The 19,504-nt window shown below is 32.2% G+C and overlaps 1 protein-coding gene across 4 annotated transcripts in view; it reads left to right on the top strand.

Annotated features, from left to right (window-relative positions):
• Window positions 1-19,504, top strand: part of Nup160 (nuclear pore complex protein Nup160) — a 345,777-nt gene that overhangs the window by 234,825 nt on the left and 91,448 nt on the right. For all 4 annotated transcript variants that reach the window (XM_089593858.1, XM_089593859.1, XM_089593856.1 and 1 more), the window contains 3 exons: window positions 1,423-1,856; window positions 1,918-2,130; window positions 2,199-2,881. In XM_089593858.1, coding sequence (XP_089449984.1) covers window positions 1,423-1,856; window positions 1,918-2,130; window positions 2,199-2,881 — 1,330 coding nt within the window. The remainder of the gene's footprint in view (window positions 1-1,422; window positions 1,857-1,917; window positions 2,131-2,198; window positions 2,882-19,504) is intronic.

The raw sequence follows: 19,504 nt of genomic DNA, 5'->3' as shown, positions 1-19,504 counted from the left end.
GTCCCTTCAGGAAGTTCATCATAAATAGTTTTTTTTGACAGATATTATTGAAGCATCAAAAGTATACTCAAAATACCATAAGAAATACCCAAAAAAAATTGCAGATTATTCAACTGTACCCGCTTTCACATGTTTAATTCAAAAAGTAGACAATTTAACATGTAACATTATTGAAAAATCACTAAAAATTACATTTATAAGATCGGTATGAACCCCCCAATTTTTTTTTGTATGAAAGATTACTTTTAGATAAACCTGTTTGATTTTCAAATAGATCCATATTTTTTTTTTTTTTTTTTGTATAATAACATACGAAAAACGGGGTCAAGTATGCGTAGAAGCATGAACGTCAGCTGATCCATATAAGAAAAATAATTTTCAGCGTAGCTGCATATATTTGCGCTTTGTCCACCTCTCTAAATTTCGTGAAAAAAAAAAAGCAATAAAAATCGATTGTTGTAATTATACAGTAACGAAAATCTTTTTTTTGTAAATAGAAAAGTATTAAAAAATACGAAAAATTGTTCAAACAATTATTTACTTATTTTAGAAGAAAAAAATGAATAATAAGTGAATAAATGTTTATTAATACATATGAAAGCTGCTTTGCAAATATATACTAATTTTCAATTTTTTGAAAAAAACGGGTACCAAAAAATGTATTTTATTAAATAAATTATTTATTTATATAATGTATACTCAAACCAAAAGTAAATGTAAATTAATATTAAAAATATGTTATGAAATGTATAATAATATGTAGTAATTACACTTCATATACCGGGCTGGCTCATCACAGAGTGGGTATGGGCTTTGGCCAGAGTGCAAGAGGTCGAGGGCTCAAATCTGTTTAGAGACTAGTTGTTTTTTTTTTTTTGTTTTTTTTTTTTATTATTGAAAATTCACCGAAACAATCCCCTTTGGTCGCTTGCGTTGATATTTAAATATTCTTTTGATAAAAAAAAATTTCTTTGTTTATTCTTATTTGAAATGTTATGCTGTACCCAGTTCTGCAGTTTTTTAATATATTTTAAATTAATTTGCACTGCGTGCTTCTCTGTATACTTACCTTTGTTAGTAGTGGCACTCTCACATAGGGACGCAAAAATTTATTGTCTGTGACATGAATACGTTGAATTTTATTGTTATGTTATCGTGCTTTGCAAACACCAGCTTTCAGTACTATAATTTATGTAGGTATATATATGTTGTATAATGGCTGAATAATTTTTTTTTGTAAATAACAAAAATAAAAGGTAGCATATAATGATATAAAACTTTTACTGTACATAAAAGTAATTATCTTATGTGTTAGTTGCTTTAAATATTGTGTTATTTGAAATCAAATTATCTGTTTGATAAATGTGGAGTCAGATAGTTTTAAAAAAGAAACGATAAATTCTACAAATCATTATTTTCAAGATTCCAGGTTTAGATTTTCAATCAGAAATCTTTGAGATAATAGATAATATTCAAGACCTTGCTAATGCAACTGGTATTCTTATTAGGCTATTGACATATGATTCACTACAAAATAGAAAATCGAATATGCACAAGAAGGATGATGAATGTCCTCGTACTCTATCTAATGTTGACTATTATTTCAAGAGTCAATTGGGAGTATCAGTTATATCAAAAACTGTTTCACAGATAAATCTTATAAGATATTCTCTTTGCAGAAATCTTCTTATTCTACAACAGATTATTTTATGTCGCTCTGAACTGTTTGATTCTCAAACCTTCAGTTGGATAAGATCAAATGCTGCTCCAAAAGCTGTAGTTCTTATGCAAGCATATCACGTTGTTATGTGGATATGTGAGTGCGAAATTATTTCTTCACTACCACCGAATTTCTTGTAAGTTTAACATAATTTATAATTTAAGGGTGTTTTATTACCTAATTTTATTGTTTTCAAGGGAAAGCAGCTTACAACGCCTCTCTATTCTAAGACGTTCACAAGAATTAAATATAACAAAGCAGTATCGACCGTATTCATTGTTAGAGTCGTTTATACAATACATTGTGAAAGATGGGTCCTGTATGATGAGTGGTTTTCATTTCAAAACATTTAGTAATATCTATTGGCATATTGGGATGCTTGAGTGTGTAAATCTCGTTTCTAAACTAATGTATCCTTTTGAAATTTATATTATTTTATTATTACCTGTTTTCCTTAATTTTTATTATGTGAATATAGTTGGCCTATTTCAGAGGATTTCCACTTTCCTGAGTGGCTTTTATTTAGCTGTCAATTTCCGTTGGTACAAGAATACATAAGAATACTTGGCACTTGGTGCGAATGGAACGGAACATCAAGAAAATTTATTCTGGCTATGAGTTTTTTAGAGATGGGTGAAACTCAAAAAGCATGTGATATTTTTTTAAGAGCCTTTAGTGGAGTCATAAGTGAAAAATATATATTAGAATTATTAGTAACAGATAGAAAAATATCAAAAAATGATGCTGTTGATCACTACTTTTTAACAGTTATAAAAATGTTTGAACAATTCAATGCATCTGATTGTATAACAACACTAGCAATGAATGCTTTAACTCTAGCAGAGAAATATAACCAAAACCTACCGACATATTATTCCATAATTTTTACTCAACATCTCGGTCTCCAACATTATACTGAAGCATATAATTATTTAAATACAAATCCGGATATTGCACGTCGTGTTGACTGTTTGAGACAACTAGTTGTAACTCTCTTTAATTGCAAAAAATTACTGGATCTTTTAGCATTTCCTTATGTGGACATGTATCAAGATTTAGAAAGAATTATTCAAGATAGAGGCAGGAGTACTGAAGTAACCGCTAACAGTTATTACGATTTTTTGTACGGTTTCCACATTAATACAGGAAATATGAGAAAAGGTAACACTACATTATCACATGCACACGTATAATTTACTCATATAATAATGTAACTTCCGATGAAAAAATATTTAATTTAATCTGTATTACCATAATTCTTAGAAAAATGTAATTTTTATCGTTCATGAAACATTAAAGAGAAAGTACGCACGTTTCTCTAAATACACAGCAAAACGAATTTTCCAGTTAACTAAGAAATATTATTGGGTAAAAACACTTTTGACAATCAATTGACCAAAAGTCTTCTTCAATTATTGAAAATGGTAGTTTTACAATTTTTTTTATCTGAATGCTTACTTTGACGTTTGTATTTTCATGTTCTTAAAAATGTTAATTTAGGAATACTTTTAAATAAAATTATAAGTCTTAGAATGATATTTCATTATAGAGATTCAATTTCTGTTTCACCTTAAACTTATCAAGTAGTTGGAAAATAAAACAATTATGTTATATATTCCTCATATTCATAAAAAAAGCAGTAGAGTTTAAGTGACTTTTTTGATAGCTTACAACCTCGTGTACAAAAATTATTTTTACAATTAATTTTTTTAACGAAAGAATCATTGCATTACTATAATAAAAGATCTGAAGTATGTTTACATAGTCTTCTGCAAATGTATAACTACTACTTTTTGTAATTATTCGCAATACTTATGTCATAATATTAATACCAACTTTTCTCTCGTTTCCACTCGTGCATAGATTTTGACTTAATTTTTGTTTTTTATATTTTATTTTGTTTCGTTTCTGCATGGACAAATTATTTTTTATATGTTCTCAAGTATTAGCAAATCATCACAATTTTCAAAATTCACAAAAATTTTTTTTATAGTCTTAAGTCTTTCTTACAAAAATTTATAGCTTATTTATGTGAAGTCATAGCTATTGTTTATATCATATCCACTTCCACCTATATATTCGTGTCTAGCGATTGTTTGTCAACTAACAAAACCTATACAAACTGTTATTTTTGATACATTTAACTTCCTGTTAATACATTAACGTATATTTATTACTTTTGAGGTTGTGTGTTGGAAAATCAGTGAATCATAATCTCCGCACATTTCTTATAGTATTATAAACAAATTTTAATGCTTCCTAAAAATTTTTACCTTAATTCCATAAAAATACATCAAAAACACTAAAAATGAGGTCATTTTTAATGTAATTTAGTATTACTCTATTTACTCGCTGAAACTTTTTTCCCATTTTCGAAAACCATAAAAATACATATTTTTAATTTATCTTGCATTTTTTTAAAGATATGGCGGATTTTCAAACATTTGAAGACTATGCATATATTATGACTAAGCTTGTTTTAAGTGCTGTCTCAACATATGTATAATTAAGAGATGTCGTTCGTGGGATTTCTAGATTATACCCCAGGGCCTATTTCGTTTTTCATTTTTTTTTTTATTTAGATAAGTGTTCAACATATGAAATTTTTTGTATTGTCCGTGGAGCTTAGTGTCCATAGTAAAAATTAAATATCATATTCTTTTTATAATTTATGAAAAGTCTAAGTATTTACGTAGGCAAAAGATTTCATTACCATATACTTTACAATAGTCTTTTTAGGGGTTTCGTGAAGTTTTCTTTGACGTTCCTTAAACTACGAGAATTTCGATTCGTGCCCGATTCAATAATGTGTTGCAGCTTCTTAATTGCTGTTGCTGGAACTTTTTTTGCGGGACGCCTTTGTGTTTCCTTGCTTCTCAGTGTAGTCCGACACTGTTGACGTTCGAATACACCTGAGAGGCCTCAGTCAACACTATAGACTTGTTTGTGATTTTTGCGTATAATTTACTCTTAGGACGCGGGAGTAAAAGTTTTACTAAAATTTTGTTGAACAAATTAACACTCTGCTTACTAATCGATTTTTATAGCAGAAACGATAAATAGGGATGATGATGGCCCATATTTCTACCTTGTAGCTCTTTGCCGTAGTTGTACACTAAGTAAGACGACACATCAGTACCAGATATATCAACGATTCTGCAAGTTAATTGAGACACAAGTAAATTGAAAATTTTCAATACGATTCACACAGTTGTGAGTTCCACAATGAATTAATAAATTAATATTAATAATGAAAACGTAAACGCATAGATTAGCGCATTCATACATACACTAGTAGTAAGGGTACTATTTTTCCAGACACTCTCATAGATATATGTCATGCGGCTGGCGGCGAGAGCGGGGGCGTGGCCGGGGTCCTATTTTGGCAGGCCACGTGATCCTGCGTGGGTAGCCAGTATGCGCGGGAGAGGGCGCGCGGTGGCCCCGCGTAATTTAAATATTATTACCGACGCTGCTGCCTGGTTGGTAACTTTTTTTTTTTCTTTTTTTTTTTTTATATTTTTTTTTTCTTTTTTTTTTTTTTTAATTTATTTTTTTATTATTTTATTTATTTTTTTTTTTTTGGAGAGGAAAAATTAAGGCGTCCAAGTTCCAACTGTGCCAATTGGTAAGCGTGACGGGGTTTGATAGTTGCGAAATTCTTGACCGCTCTTCGTAAGGGTTAGTATAAGGAGCGGGTAGTAGTAAGGAGGGTACATTACGAATGTAGCCAAATTTTGCAGTTTAACTAATTATTTTTTGCAAAACAAGGAGTTGGTGAAGCTAATTTTACATTAGTTATTAGTTACAGTTAATTACTAATCAATAAGAAGTCTTTTAATTGACCTTTGAACACTTTAATTTTTTTTGCAGTATTGTGACCGTCAGGCGGCTAGGAGAAGCGGCTAGTTTCAGCTTCATCAACTCCATTCCTAAATTTTTTCCAGCAATTTGATTAGGACATACGATTGTTGCAGTTCTCATTAAATAATATACTTCTACCTACTATTGACTACAAGCAATATTGCATGATCAATCAAGACGACAATTTAGTAAATTTTTTAGGGGGAGGGGGAGTCATAAAGGTCATATTACACATGAAACCTCGGCAGTAATAAAGATTATATAAAATCAAAAAACGTACATAAGCATCTTGACATGCATTTTATCGCTTAGTTAACAATAAATATCCGAACTATAAACGTATGAACAGAGAAACTTCCTGAAAAACAAGATGCTAACGTATGAAAGCATTTAATTTCTGTAAATTTTGGGGTTTAAAATAAATGGCTTTAGAAAAAACTAACTTGCCCATTTTCGTTTAGTTGCACTAAACATCAAAGAAGTCTAGTTGTCACTATTAATGATTCGATTGCAAAATAACAAATTTAGTGCCTACTTGAAGTACGCATCTGCAACTAAGTATAGTAGTGACGAAATTTGCATATCAATTCAACATCAAGACCTATGTTGATACCATCTAGAATTAGGTCTAACTAATTATAAAAAGTAAGAGAAACAGATTGTAGTCTTGTTAGAATATGAGTAAATTTAAAATTACGGGCACGGTGCTAGGACGCTAGGCCATGAGCATGCGTATGAGCTATTGAGTCACGTGATTAATACATGTTTGATGACGATACGTATATTCAGTGACTAAGAACCGTTGCAGATGAAAGGTGCCTCATGCTCGATATGAAATATTAGTAATAATAAATTTAAGTATATTGTAGAAGATCTGTTTTTAACTTTTTATTTTTCTAGGCTCATTTTATTAACATGGAAGCAGTCCGTGATTCAAGTTTCATGTTTCGTTCTTGTTTTTTTTTTTTTTTTTTTTTTTTTTCATTTTTCACGTGCCTCTGCAAAGGCACCAGACAATCACTTGTAAAAGATTCTGTAAAATTAAAAATGGATAAAAAATATGTGAAGTATTAAATGAGTAGTATAAAACTAAGCCAGCTTTCCAAAATTTTGAAGTTTTAAAACAATATTTTAGCACAGAATATAATGTAATCTTTATCTACTATACGTACATAATCAGGTTCCAAAACTTTTAGGAAGGTACGCTTTCTCATTTTACAATAAATAAATAGATAATCTGCGAAATATGGCTATTCTCGTGAAAACGACACAGTTTTCCCCCCATTTTAAGGTTTTTAAACAACATTTTAGCATGATATAAAATATTTTCTTTATCCACCACACGTACAAAAGAAGCTCCAAAAACCTTTAGGAGGGTATACCTTTTCATTTTACAATAAATGAATAAACAATCTGCAAAATATAGCTACTTTCGTGAAAACGAAAGAATTTTATCCAACCCATAAATAAAAGTACCACAATAAATTTACCATAATACGTTATTTTTTGTAATTATTTACTACAAGACAGCGTTACGTGACCTTTTTAAAAAAATTGGAGTTTTCTTCTGTACAGATCCATCAGAATACACCTTATGTATATATCATTGAAATATTGTCTGCAGTCTTTCGAAAAGACAAATTTAGCATCATTATTTTCTGCTCAGTAACTAAGTATTTTATTCTTAACATAGATACGTACCTATTTAAAAAAATTTTAAATGAACTAAAATTATTGTTAAAAAAATATGTACTTTATTTGTTGACAAAACATTGTTCAGAGTCCTAATTAGCAAAAAAATATGTTAAAACTTTAAAACATTATTTTATTTCGCCCTTAAATTAAATAACTATTGCTAAACAGCAAAGTTTACTCTTCTAAAAACATAAGCAATACGACCTGTACACGTTTTCAAGATAATGCGTATTGTTCTTTTAAATACAATATTCTTTGAAGTTGCTTCATAGCAAAAAAACTCAAAAGAGCTCGAGAAATCACTCTAATTTCGCTAATTAACTTGTCAATTATTGATCAACAGCGATGTGTACCCTTTTAAAAAGCCTTAAAATATCTTCTGTACACGTTGTTCAGAGAATGCGAACTTTATTTAATAATAAAATATTGTCTGGAGTTCTCATTGGCAAGAAAACTCAAAAAAACTTAAGAAATCATTTTAATTTCTTTGAATTCGCTAAGTAACTATTTCTATCCAAACGGCGTCCTAAAAAATTTTGGAGCCCCTTTTGTACGTAAAGTAAATAAAGAAAATAAATTATTTTAATCTAAAATGTTGTTCAAAAACCTCAAAAGGTTAAAAACTCTGTCGTTTTTACAAAAATAGCCGTGGTTTGCAAATTATTTATTTGTTTATTGGTAAATGGAAAAGTTTTCCTTTCCAAAAGTTTTTTGACCTTCTTCTGTACTGTAGAAGATAAAGATTATATTATATTTTGTGCTAAAATATTGTTTGGAAACCTCAAAATATGGAAAACTCTGTCGTTTTCACGAGAGTAGCCATATTTCGCAGATTACTTATTCACTTTTTGTAAAATGAGAAAGTGTACCCTCCTAAAAGTTTTTGGAGCTTTTTCTGTACGTGTGGTAGATAAAGAAAATTTTTCATTTCGTGCTAAAATTCTGTTTGGAAACCTCAAAAGGTGGAAAACTGGCTTAGTTTCACGAATGTAGCCGAATTTTGCAGTTTAACTAATTGTTTTCTGCAAAACAAGGAGTTCGTGAGGCTAATTTTACATTAGTTATTAGTTACAGTTAATTCCTAATCAATAAGAAGTCTTTTAGTTGACCTTTGAACACTTTAATTTTTTTTGCGGTATTGTGACCGTCAGCTGGCTGGGAGAAGCGGCTAGTTTCAGCTTCATATGGAGTTGACTGTTCTTCTACTTATAAAAGCTCTACTGCTTGAACTTACACATATTTCTTAACGTATTTACCTTGAGAATAGTGACAGAGTAATTGGAGTTGCGAATAGTAGTACCTTTGAGAATTGTTTCAGGAAAAGCCACAACCCGGCATACACACTAAATTGGTCTTAATCAATAGTAAGACTACAGGTAACCACATTGCCAAGAGTATTATTTCTTCGTTTGATATCGATAGCTATATTTTTGGATTTTAATGCTGGTTGTTATGGCTGATTTGGAAACTAAGCACTTAATAACTAACGTTAAATTTATTATTACGTTAATCAATATTTATAATAAAATGTAAAGTTAGGCGTTCCAGCAGACAAAAAAAAAGTGTGTTCGTGGTATCTCGATCGGTAAAACACATTGTTCTCCTAAGACAGAAGTATTAGACGGACTTAGTTTTAATGTTTGTTCTGTGATCTATAAATATCAAATAAATGATGTCTGGTCACGACCTTATATACTTCGTTGATAGGGGTGTCGAATTGGTTTTTCTGAAATTCTGACTAGTTAAAAAAATAGGGTAGTAGTTTTAATGCATGGTAACAAATTAACACAGAATTCAACATCTATAAATGTCATCCAAGGCCCCAAAAAAAATGGCAAAATGTCCAAAACAGATTTTTTGCGTCTAGAAGAAAGCCAAAGAATCAAACATAGAAACGTATGGTGTAAAAAGATATGTGATTCGAATACGAACAAAATGAGCCGCGTTAGGTCCATATCAGTTTAGCTGTTTTTTCGCAAGTTGTGAAAACCTGCCTTTTTGAGTTGTAACACTGCATTTTCCAGTTCTGTCGATATTTTCCCATAGTCCCAACGCAATGCATTAAAACTTCTTTGAACAGATGCAATACCTAAAACGCCTTACGCCTAAAAAGTACTTGAACTTAATTTACTCTCCAATGCTTCTGCTTGACTCAGCTCTGCTCTTATGATAAAAACTCCTTACCAAGCCTAGAAAAAGCCCCGCCGTGGATTGTCCATTGGGATGCAAAGAGTTCCTGAGAAAAATGACCAGGGTACACGCATTAAACTTGCACCAATAAATACACGTAACTCAAAGTTTACTTTTAGTTTACTCGCTTACAGAAGACGAAAACTTCCATAGAATCGACGTTACCTCCAGAGCTCACTCGTAGTAATCGCAGATTTACACACGCACACTTACACATATACACCCACACCCGCACGCCTACATACAGGGGCATAAAACTTCATGCGTGTGATCTAGAGAATTGTCAGCTCCGAAGTTATAACAACCTGACTCAATTGCGAGAATACCTGGCCACCACGCAACACCTTTAATCATGAGTTACCTTACGTATTAACTCAAAGACAAGATCCCACACTGCACATTGTCTCTTTTTTCCGCAGGGAGTCCTACCGTTAGCCTCACTAGCTGGCTTACCAATTTTTGGACAACGTTGCGAACTCGCACACACATTATTCGCAGGAAGTTCTACTATTAGCCTCTGGTCGACTGCTGAGATTCGGACAATACTGTGAATACACACACACGCATTATGTCCTCTTCCCCGACCCGAACGTCTTGCTCTTGGAAAATCTGATCCGTGCCCTCGTGTACACGTCTGTCGGTTCTTTCGACTTCACTCTCTCTCTCTCTCTCTCTCTCTCTCTCTCTCTCTCTCTATTTCTCTTTATCTGTCTCTCTCGTCCTCAGTGATCTTGACCGACAATAATTTTTATCACTCTTTTCCTCAATAACAAATTAATCCACAGAATGCCTCTAGCACTCACACACACATACATCTACTCACCCGCCTTTCACCTGCACCTTTTACACAAATCTTACCCACGAGCACCACGAGCAATTTTTCTCTGGTATCACCTACGAAGTTCCTCTCCCACACTTTTCTACCAGTCGCCAACCTTACCTCGCATCATGCTATCACACCCCAGACAAGCCATCTTCAAGGTAGATCCCTGTGTCGCGCCATCATAATGCCGCCCAGTGCCCTCAATCATCTCGTTACTATACAGTCAGTGTCAAGCTATGCCATAGCTAATGCTTTTCGAAGGTCGTCATGAGCTGCTGGACGGAAGGAGGTTGGACGACGACGTCTCGATGGCGCATACGGTCTACATCCTTCCCTCTCAGACACCCGTCAAGTCCTTGCAGTTTTGCTGCTCGCAGCCTACTACCCACAAAATCACCTCTATCACTTTCTTTCTACTACTCCTCTGATACAACCGATCCCACACATACGACTTACCTCTCCTCAACTGTACATAAACACACACACTTATACTTACTCCCAGCATAATACGATTTACAAAAGGCACTGTAAAACAACACAATTAATAATTTCGATAATTGTTATAAGTTGCTGACTCACATTTACTTCTACATTCCTACCCAATCACACTAAAATATACACCCAAACCTACGTTTACAATTATAATAATATCACCACTTACAGTATTTAAAATATACAATTCCCCCTCTTATTCTCGTTTTCTGCCATCGCTCTTTCCTTTGCTTAATTCATTGGCTGTATTTATTTGCCCTCCTTTTCATCTCTTTTGTAGAAAACGTAACGGAAAGACAAACACACGTACTTAGGAATTAATAACAAGCTTTAGGCATCAAAATTTGTTTCGAGTCCAGTTTTAATGTTTTGGCTAAAAAAAAAATTTGTTCTGTCACAAAACCATTTTTCCAAACTCTGTTACTCGTTTTCTATACAATGTTAAGTGCTGCTGTTAGTAATTAGGACACGCTGGATATTACAGCACTTCACATACACAAAAAATTTTAGCCTGATCGGTTTTAACTTTTCGTGAACCGCAGCAAAAACCGAAAAAAGATCCTCTCATAAAATGGCCATAAAAAAGGTGTTAGTGAGCATAAGAATATTTTTCTAACGTATTTCTCTTCATCTATATTTACAACAACCTGAAACGCCGATTGTTTTTACCTATTTAAAGTATCTTAACAATGCAAAAAATGGCTTTCAGCTCTCTGGTCAGTGGAATTGGCTCGACAAACCGCTGCTGTAGGCCACGCTCCCTTTCCGCACGCATGCTTCGAAAGTTTTGAGTGAACGCGTTTAAAATAAAAAGGTACTTTTTTGCGCATCTTTTTCACACCATACTTTTTGAAGTACCACTCTTTGGTTTTTTCTAGATGTTAATAACCTGTTTTGGCCGTTTTTGCGATGTTTTGCGGCCCCGGATGACATTTGTAGATGTTAATTGTTGTTGTTTTTAACACTAAAACTACTACCCTTTTTTTTAATCCACTCAGAATTTTCGGTATATTGATACAATTTTTAGCTAATTCTATCGCACTATGAAAAATCATGACGTTGATATCATTCTTAAGAGAAACAATAGCAGTGTTATCATTAATTGCTACAAACGCTTACAACATATTCATCATAATTAATACTTGAATTATATACTAATTAAATATCTTCATCATTAAGTTTTTTTTTAGAACTAATTACTATATGCTAACATAAGGGCGCTTAAGCATAACGAAAAAAAGACTCTAGCAGCAGCATAATCAGCGTATCGAGTGCACATATGGACGAAAAGAAAAAGGTTTGCAGCAGCAGAAGTACTCGCAGCACTATTGGCAACATACTTGCAAGAAAAAGCAGCATTCTTGACAGTGACACACGCTCGCACAGAAAATCAGCCATATTGACAGAAAAATAAATTAAAACGTTTACTCTGTGGAATCAAAAAGGTTTTCTGCAGCAACATTATTAACACACGCACTTTGATATCAGCACTGACGTGCGTGCACTTAAAACAGCGTCAACAAGAAGGTCGACAACTGCGACGAGGAGAACGACGACGATGAAGGTGTGCACAAAAGATCAGAAGTACCAATTGTAACACACCTACACCCAAACAATATTAAATTGACCACAATTTGATAAAGGCATGGACAGCAAAACAGCCGTGTGAACAGCACTTCACGCACGCACTCTAGTTAACGTAATGAGCACTGATACGTATGCATTAAAAGAAAACGATGACGATGACAAGGTCGATAATGAGGATTCTAGCAGAACAGCGGTGCGCAGTGTTAATATATACATTTAAAGATGACAAGAACTTGAGCAAATTTACAGCAAAACAATTCGACAAAGGTAACTCTGCAAATAAATAAAAGTTTATTCCTTTGCATTATGTATACGTAAAGTAAATATAGTCCCTTTGAACGCCAGTTGCGGCAAAAATATGATATTACCTATATGCTGCTGGTTGTGCTTGCTGCTGCTATACTCCTATAAGTGCACAGTGAGCAGCGAAGAAAGAAACCTGCGTTGCGTAAGCAAAAGTTCAGATTGATGACCTTGAAAAAAAGTGTGACGGAAATGGATTTTGCATATTAATTTCCCTTTGTGCCACTCCGCTGGCCGCACTTCCAGTCCCGTACGTACCAGATAACTCCACACCACTATAGTACACATTTCCAATTTTGTGAATTTTTTCTTTTAAACATTTTGAGTGTTTCAGTATTTTAGTGCGATCAGCGTATTCGAGTATACGTTCATACTTTAGTGTGTCGTCAACACATACATGTACTCTAATACACATACGTAATAGTGCTTTACGCCCGGCTCTCTTGTACAGGCACTACTTAGGGCACTTAGCACTTGGGATCGGAGAGAAATTAGGATGGGATTGGAAGGGGGAAGGGCCCTAACAACTGCTCCGCATTTGCCCATGACAATTGTCATGTGGATCACGAAAATCCCGGGAAATCTCCCGTAAAAAAAACTTAATTTGGAACAGCCCGGTGTATCTGCCTCATTTCTGATCTGGTGTCTAAGCTGCAGACTTAGACAACGGGGCAGAAATTTGGTATACCTCCCGCTCACGATGTCAAAAAGACAAAGAAACAGTCAATCAATCCACGAAACAAACAGCAGAGGCGAAACGGCCAGATGCTGCTTGACCTCGGTGATCGACCGGACTGCAACTCTATCGTTGAGCCATCGTGTCGGTATATACATATACAGACACAGGGAGAGCAGTGACGAAGCGCAAGAGGGCGATGGAAAAAAACCAATGCCTCTATAGGATTTCTCTACGACTGCAGCTCATGCGTTTAGAGCGTCAACTGCTATATAAGGCTGTATAATACATGTGAGTGTACTATGCTAGTTCGTGCGTTTCATCCTCGGCTACAGTCCATGCGTTCAGGACACGATACACTATAAATAAAGGCTGTAGCTAACTTGAGAACGTACCAACAGTTTCATGACCGAAATTTACTATTACAGTCCATGCGAATGGAGGATACACTGCATTAACATAAAAGCATACTTGTAGATTGATGCCTTCAACGCTAGTGTTCTCTTATCGTGGATTATTTGCACATGCTATATGAAAAATATGCATGACTTTTTCCTCCGTGTGCGAAACAGAATGGTGTTTCTTAATTTATCAGAATTATTTTTTTTAGAAATTGTGGAGAAAAGTCAATAGTTAACGGTGATATGGTATGCCGTGTGAAAATTTTACATTTTCATACTTTGCTAAGGCTTAGGCAATTGTAAAAAATGCATTTTTTAAACTGCGGGAATTTCTTACTCAGAAACTGCACTGAAAAAATTTAGGCGCAACTGGTGCTCTTGCGGTCCATGGACTGAGAGAAATTGCTGTAGCAGCTATCAACTAGGGCACTGGAGTAGCTAATAAGCTGAACGTGGTTGCAAGGGCTCTGGACCAGAGCTCTCAGCGCTCCGATCCTAAAGCTAGCCTGCATATAGAAAGTAAGTTCACCGCGTGCTCTTGACTCTCAGGCACTATATGCAAAAAAGACCTGGTATAAAACAGTAGTCGGTACAGGTACTTACATGCGTATTGATTGTATACAGTCTATGAATAGAAAGCCCCTACCCCTGCACATAATATATTATATCCAATGTAACGGATTTTGTGAGTAACACGTGCTATGCTGTTAATACTCCGTGCTGTAGTGCAATATAATTCTATTCATCAGTACAGAGTTATGTCGCCGTTACTCATTTATATATAAGTAATGTTTTTGTGATCTATGTTAGCTGTGTTAATCGACGCCATGGAACACTTTTTTGCTAAGTATTTATTTCCCAAGAACATCAAGGAATCATTCAAGGGTAAGTTGTAGAAAATCTAACATCACTTATTATATTCATGTATATATTATTTTAGGGTCACTTTTAAAAGTAGAACCAATCATATGTATTCTTATACATCCACTATATTGTATTTCTTACATAACAACCTTCTGAGAATATGATTTGCTGAGTATTAATATATATTGTGCTCTTCATATAAATTTTTAAGTATGAAAAATATTTGTATTTGCATGATAAATTTGTGTGCCAAACTAACGTACATTTTATTTACTTCCGTCAGGAAAAAGGGTTACATAACCGTGTAATAAATAATTTGTCTATTGTTTACTGGTCTGTATGTTTCGCAAGTATCTCATAAGACGTGAAAGACAAAATAAAAATAAAAATTTCATTACGTATAAAAATTATAGCAGACATCACTAACATCAAACACAGACAAATAATGCTTCTTTCGAACATTTAGACATAATTGATATCACTAGTAGTGAAATGAATAAAGCAGAACTGGGCCAAAATGTTTAAACTGTTAACGACGTGACAGACACTGCATTTTTTAATGACGATGTTACGGCAAGAGAAACTGTTCACTCAGCTATTACAGGTTACCGATTTACTTGTCTTTATTTATTTTGAGAAATATTTAATTCAAAAAAATTTATTTTCTTGACACTTTTGACGTGAATCATTGATTACTGCAATAAAAAATAATTTTTTATGATTTTGTAATTTTTTAAAATTTTACAGATAACTTCGAATTTACTAAAAGTCTTTTTTAATACAAGTTAAGCGATATTTTGAGTGGTAGAATAATATTAGGTATTTATAAACCAGTGGACACTGGGTGCTTGGGTACCCAACTGAGAAGGTACACTTTTATAAAATTATATGGCTAACAGTATAATTTTAATTATAAAAATACCTTCTATGGAACAATATTGTGCACGAAGGTGGTGCAATTATCGTTAGAATAAGTATATATACCTACGTTAGTTGGGTGTGGTTTTATAAATATTTCAACATTTAACAGATGAATTAGTATAAACAATATTTTTCTGTATAATACAAAAGAAACAATACGTAGGCTGGCCAATCCAAGACTATGCTCTTCCATTGAATCTTTCAGTGATTTCAAAACATTTTTCTACTGCCTACGCTGATTACATCTGTAACGGCACATACAATCCTACACTTCTTACTCATCTATACTTAATACCCAAAATATAATTGTATACACAAAATTAAGAAAAACCATCGTGTAGTATAGCTTTCTTCTATAGAGTAATATTACATGTCAGTGAATGTCCTTACAGGACGTTCATCACACATAGTTTTTTTTGACAGATATTATTCAAACGGCTAACGTGTATTGAAATAGCATAAAAAATACTCACAATAATTGTAACTCGTTTGACTCCGCCTTTATTTAATATATCTTACATTTAAAAAAATCGATGTTTAACATGTAACCTTACGAAAAAATAATGTTTAATGGCATTTATACGATTTGTAGGAATGTCCCAATTTTTTTGAGACAAAAGATTACTTGTATGTAAACCTATTGAATTTTGGAATAGATTCACAAGTTGATTTTTAAATAAATTTAGAAAAAAGGGACAAAGTGTGCGTAAAAGCATATTTGTGAGTACATCCATATAAGAAAAACAATTGCTAGCTTTAATGCACACATTCGCGATCCTCTCACTTCTCCAAAATTTTCCTTTACTAACTATGTGAAGAACGTCCTTAAATCAAGAAGTTACTTTCATTACGAATGAAAAAATTGTAAGAGAATAAAACACAACAAAAATTAATCATTATATTAATGACTGGAAGAGTTATTCAAAATTGTGTTAAATTGTTAAGTTATTGGGTTATAAAGTTATTAGAGGGGGCAAAAAGAGACTAAACAAAAATTTAACCCAATAAAAATGGGTAAAAACTAACATTACAGAAATGTGCTAATAAATCATACAGCTAAAACAATTATTACATTCGAAAAAGAGATAATAACGTGGAGCTAAGAACTGGTGACAACTGGCTGTGTAGAAGTTATAAGAATGGTAAGAGGTTTTCTTAAAAAGTGTGAAGAGAGCTAAGAGTGAAGGTACAAAAAGTAATTAAAATAAAAATGACCTGATTACTGATATAATTTTACCTTATTTAGAGATGTTGCTGATAGAAGGCTGAAGGGAGTTCTTTTGAATTGTAAGGGAGGCTGTTGGATAATACGGAGGATACGGTTGGAGATTGAAGTATATTTACTATGTGAAGTTAGTATTACGTAATTATCAATACAGTTGCTGTAATTACCGAATATTTTGGTACAGACATCATGTGTTATCCAAGATTTAGGAATTTTTAGAATTCGATGGTATAAGCTTACGCTAATACTTTACTAAATTTATTGTTTTTAATAATTCCATTTAAAACTGACGTTAATTTAAAGTGAAGTAGTCTAACACTCATGTTTGGAATATCATTTGGTGTCTTATTTTTAGGACTTAAAGCTAAAATTAATTTTAATTCTTTTTATTCAGGATCACATTTAACTGTTTCAGATAAATCTGGTCTACCACATTTTCTCTTCAGAGATATTGCTTCTTGATAAATTTTCTGCACGTATCTTGGACTTTCAATGCATGTAGATGGAAGTATAAAAAAATTAATAATAAGAAAATTTCTTCCTTTGTCTCGAAATGTTTAAAAATGTTGGATGCATTATTAACAATTGCGTCTTGTAAACGTTGATAACGTTTAATTCTTAATTTCTCATTATATCTTGAATGATTTAAACGCTCATATTTAATCACGATGTCAGAATGAATAAAAAATTGTTGTATCAGCCGCCCCCGTACAATAACGGATTAAAATTTATTTCATTTGATCTGTAAGGCAGACTGTAGGAATAATGTTGTAACACAGTTAGTTTTTTGCCCTCATTTAAGGAATTTTTAAAGTAACCAGTACTCCATCCTAAATCTCCTAAAGGAAAAAATAATGAAAATACCATGGGATCGATAAATTAAGACAGTTTATTTAAAAATGTTTCTTTAGGATAATTATCGGGTAATTCTTTTGGGTACACACGGAGATCGAGACTGTCTGGTAGTCTAAAGCCTGAAACTATAATAGCACCGCATTCTGCTGCCAATGGTTTACTGTATGTATGTTTTTGCTGGCTAGATTTATAAAAAAAAATCGTTTTATAATTTGTTAGTTTTTTTACATTCGTGATTTTATTTAAATGTTTGTACTTTTTTACTATTGGATTTTCCTTTACTATTTCTGTGAAAGATTCGACATGTTTTTTAAGAATCTTACTATTTATCATAGACTTTAGATCAATAGCAATTTCATAATCACCATGTATACATGTATATACAGTTGATTTTTTTTTGGTTTTTTAGTAGGATCAAAATAAAATGTGTTTTGCGCAGTAAAAAAATTCTGTCCTTAAATTTTAATATTTTTCATACCTTTTCTTTATTTTTTTATTTCCCTAGATATCCAAGATGCAAAACTGAACACGTTATTGTAGTACTTGATAAATATTTCAAAAATTTCATCAAGAAGTAATAATTCTTTCAATTTCAAATTATATTTACTTACCGGACTAAGACGACATTTTTCCTTATGACAACACATTGACTGCTAAATAATACATACACTTACAACTTATTCAACACCACTATTTGGATAACACAATAACTTAAATATACCTAAATCCACAGTTCCTAAAAATTAAATATTTAATTTTAAATCATTTAAACAATCACCAAAATATAACACGTTAATAGAATTTTGAACAACAATTGTAATACATGGATTTCTTACATCCACAAAACTTTGTATTTGAATGACGTACCACTAGTTTTCGAGTTTATTAATATTTCACAAAAATTTTCAGAATTCCAACATTTTTTAAATATTCATTCCCAAAAATAAAATGAACATAAAAGTTTTATTTTTTAACAATATCTTAAACTCTTTTTTATACAATCATCAATCTTAATTTAGAATGAAAATAATCTTTATTATACAAAAAAAGAGAGAAAATTTTGAATGATCCATTCCCATCTCTTTGAAATAAACCATTATCGAATGAGTTTCTAAATTGTTTAGGTTTAGTATGATTAACTATTGAGTTATCATAAGATTTTCTTTTTTGTTTTTTGTTTAACGTATAACTTATCGAATTGTAAACTTTTCTTCGAATATTACTTCTAGTTTTTAAGAATTTAAATGTTTTTATTTTTAGAAAGATTTTTTTTTGTTTTCCAAAGGATTTTCGTAGCAAATCATCAATTAATTGTTTTGTTAGATTTTCAAAATCTTATACATATCATAATGACTAGATTTAATAATTCCATGAAAAAATTAATTTAGTTTAAGATTACTATTTGAATTTTCGATTGTTTAAATATTGTTATGAAAGAAATTAACTATAACGTGAACATCAAATAAATCTGAAAAGCTTATGATTTCAATACTTGTCATATTTTTTGATATTATGTTAATATAATTTATTTTAGAATGTTAATTAAAGTGTATTTTGAAGAAAAATAATACCATGAGCGGATTATATAATATTTTATTAAGTATGTCAACGTAAATGTAGCATGTACATAAAAATTTCAAATATTAATTCTTATACTTGGTAAGGAATACGGAAACAAGTTAATTTTTACATTTGTGATTTTTCAATACTGTAGAAAAATCCAATTAAAGTAATATAAATAAATTTGAAGTAAATTAAGATTTACAAAAACAAACTTATCTTTTGACGCCGGGGGTTGGCGTGCGAAGCACGCAAGAAGGCAAAGCTCGCAAGGAGGTAAAGCGCTATATATATATATATATATATATATATGTATGTATGTATATAT

The sequence above is a fragment of the Copidosoma floridanum genome, unplaced genomic scaffold, assembly GCF_036245765.1.
Source record: "Copidosoma floridanum isolate Cflo_tuat_1 unplaced genomic scaffold, Cflo_Japanese_pri ptg000020l, whole genome shotgun sequence".
NCBI classification, from domain to species: Eukaryota; Metazoa; Arthropoda; class Insecta; order Hymenoptera; family Encyrtidae; genus Copidosoma; species Copidosoma floridanum.
This window is presented reverse-complemented; position numbering and strand designations above follow the sequence as displayed.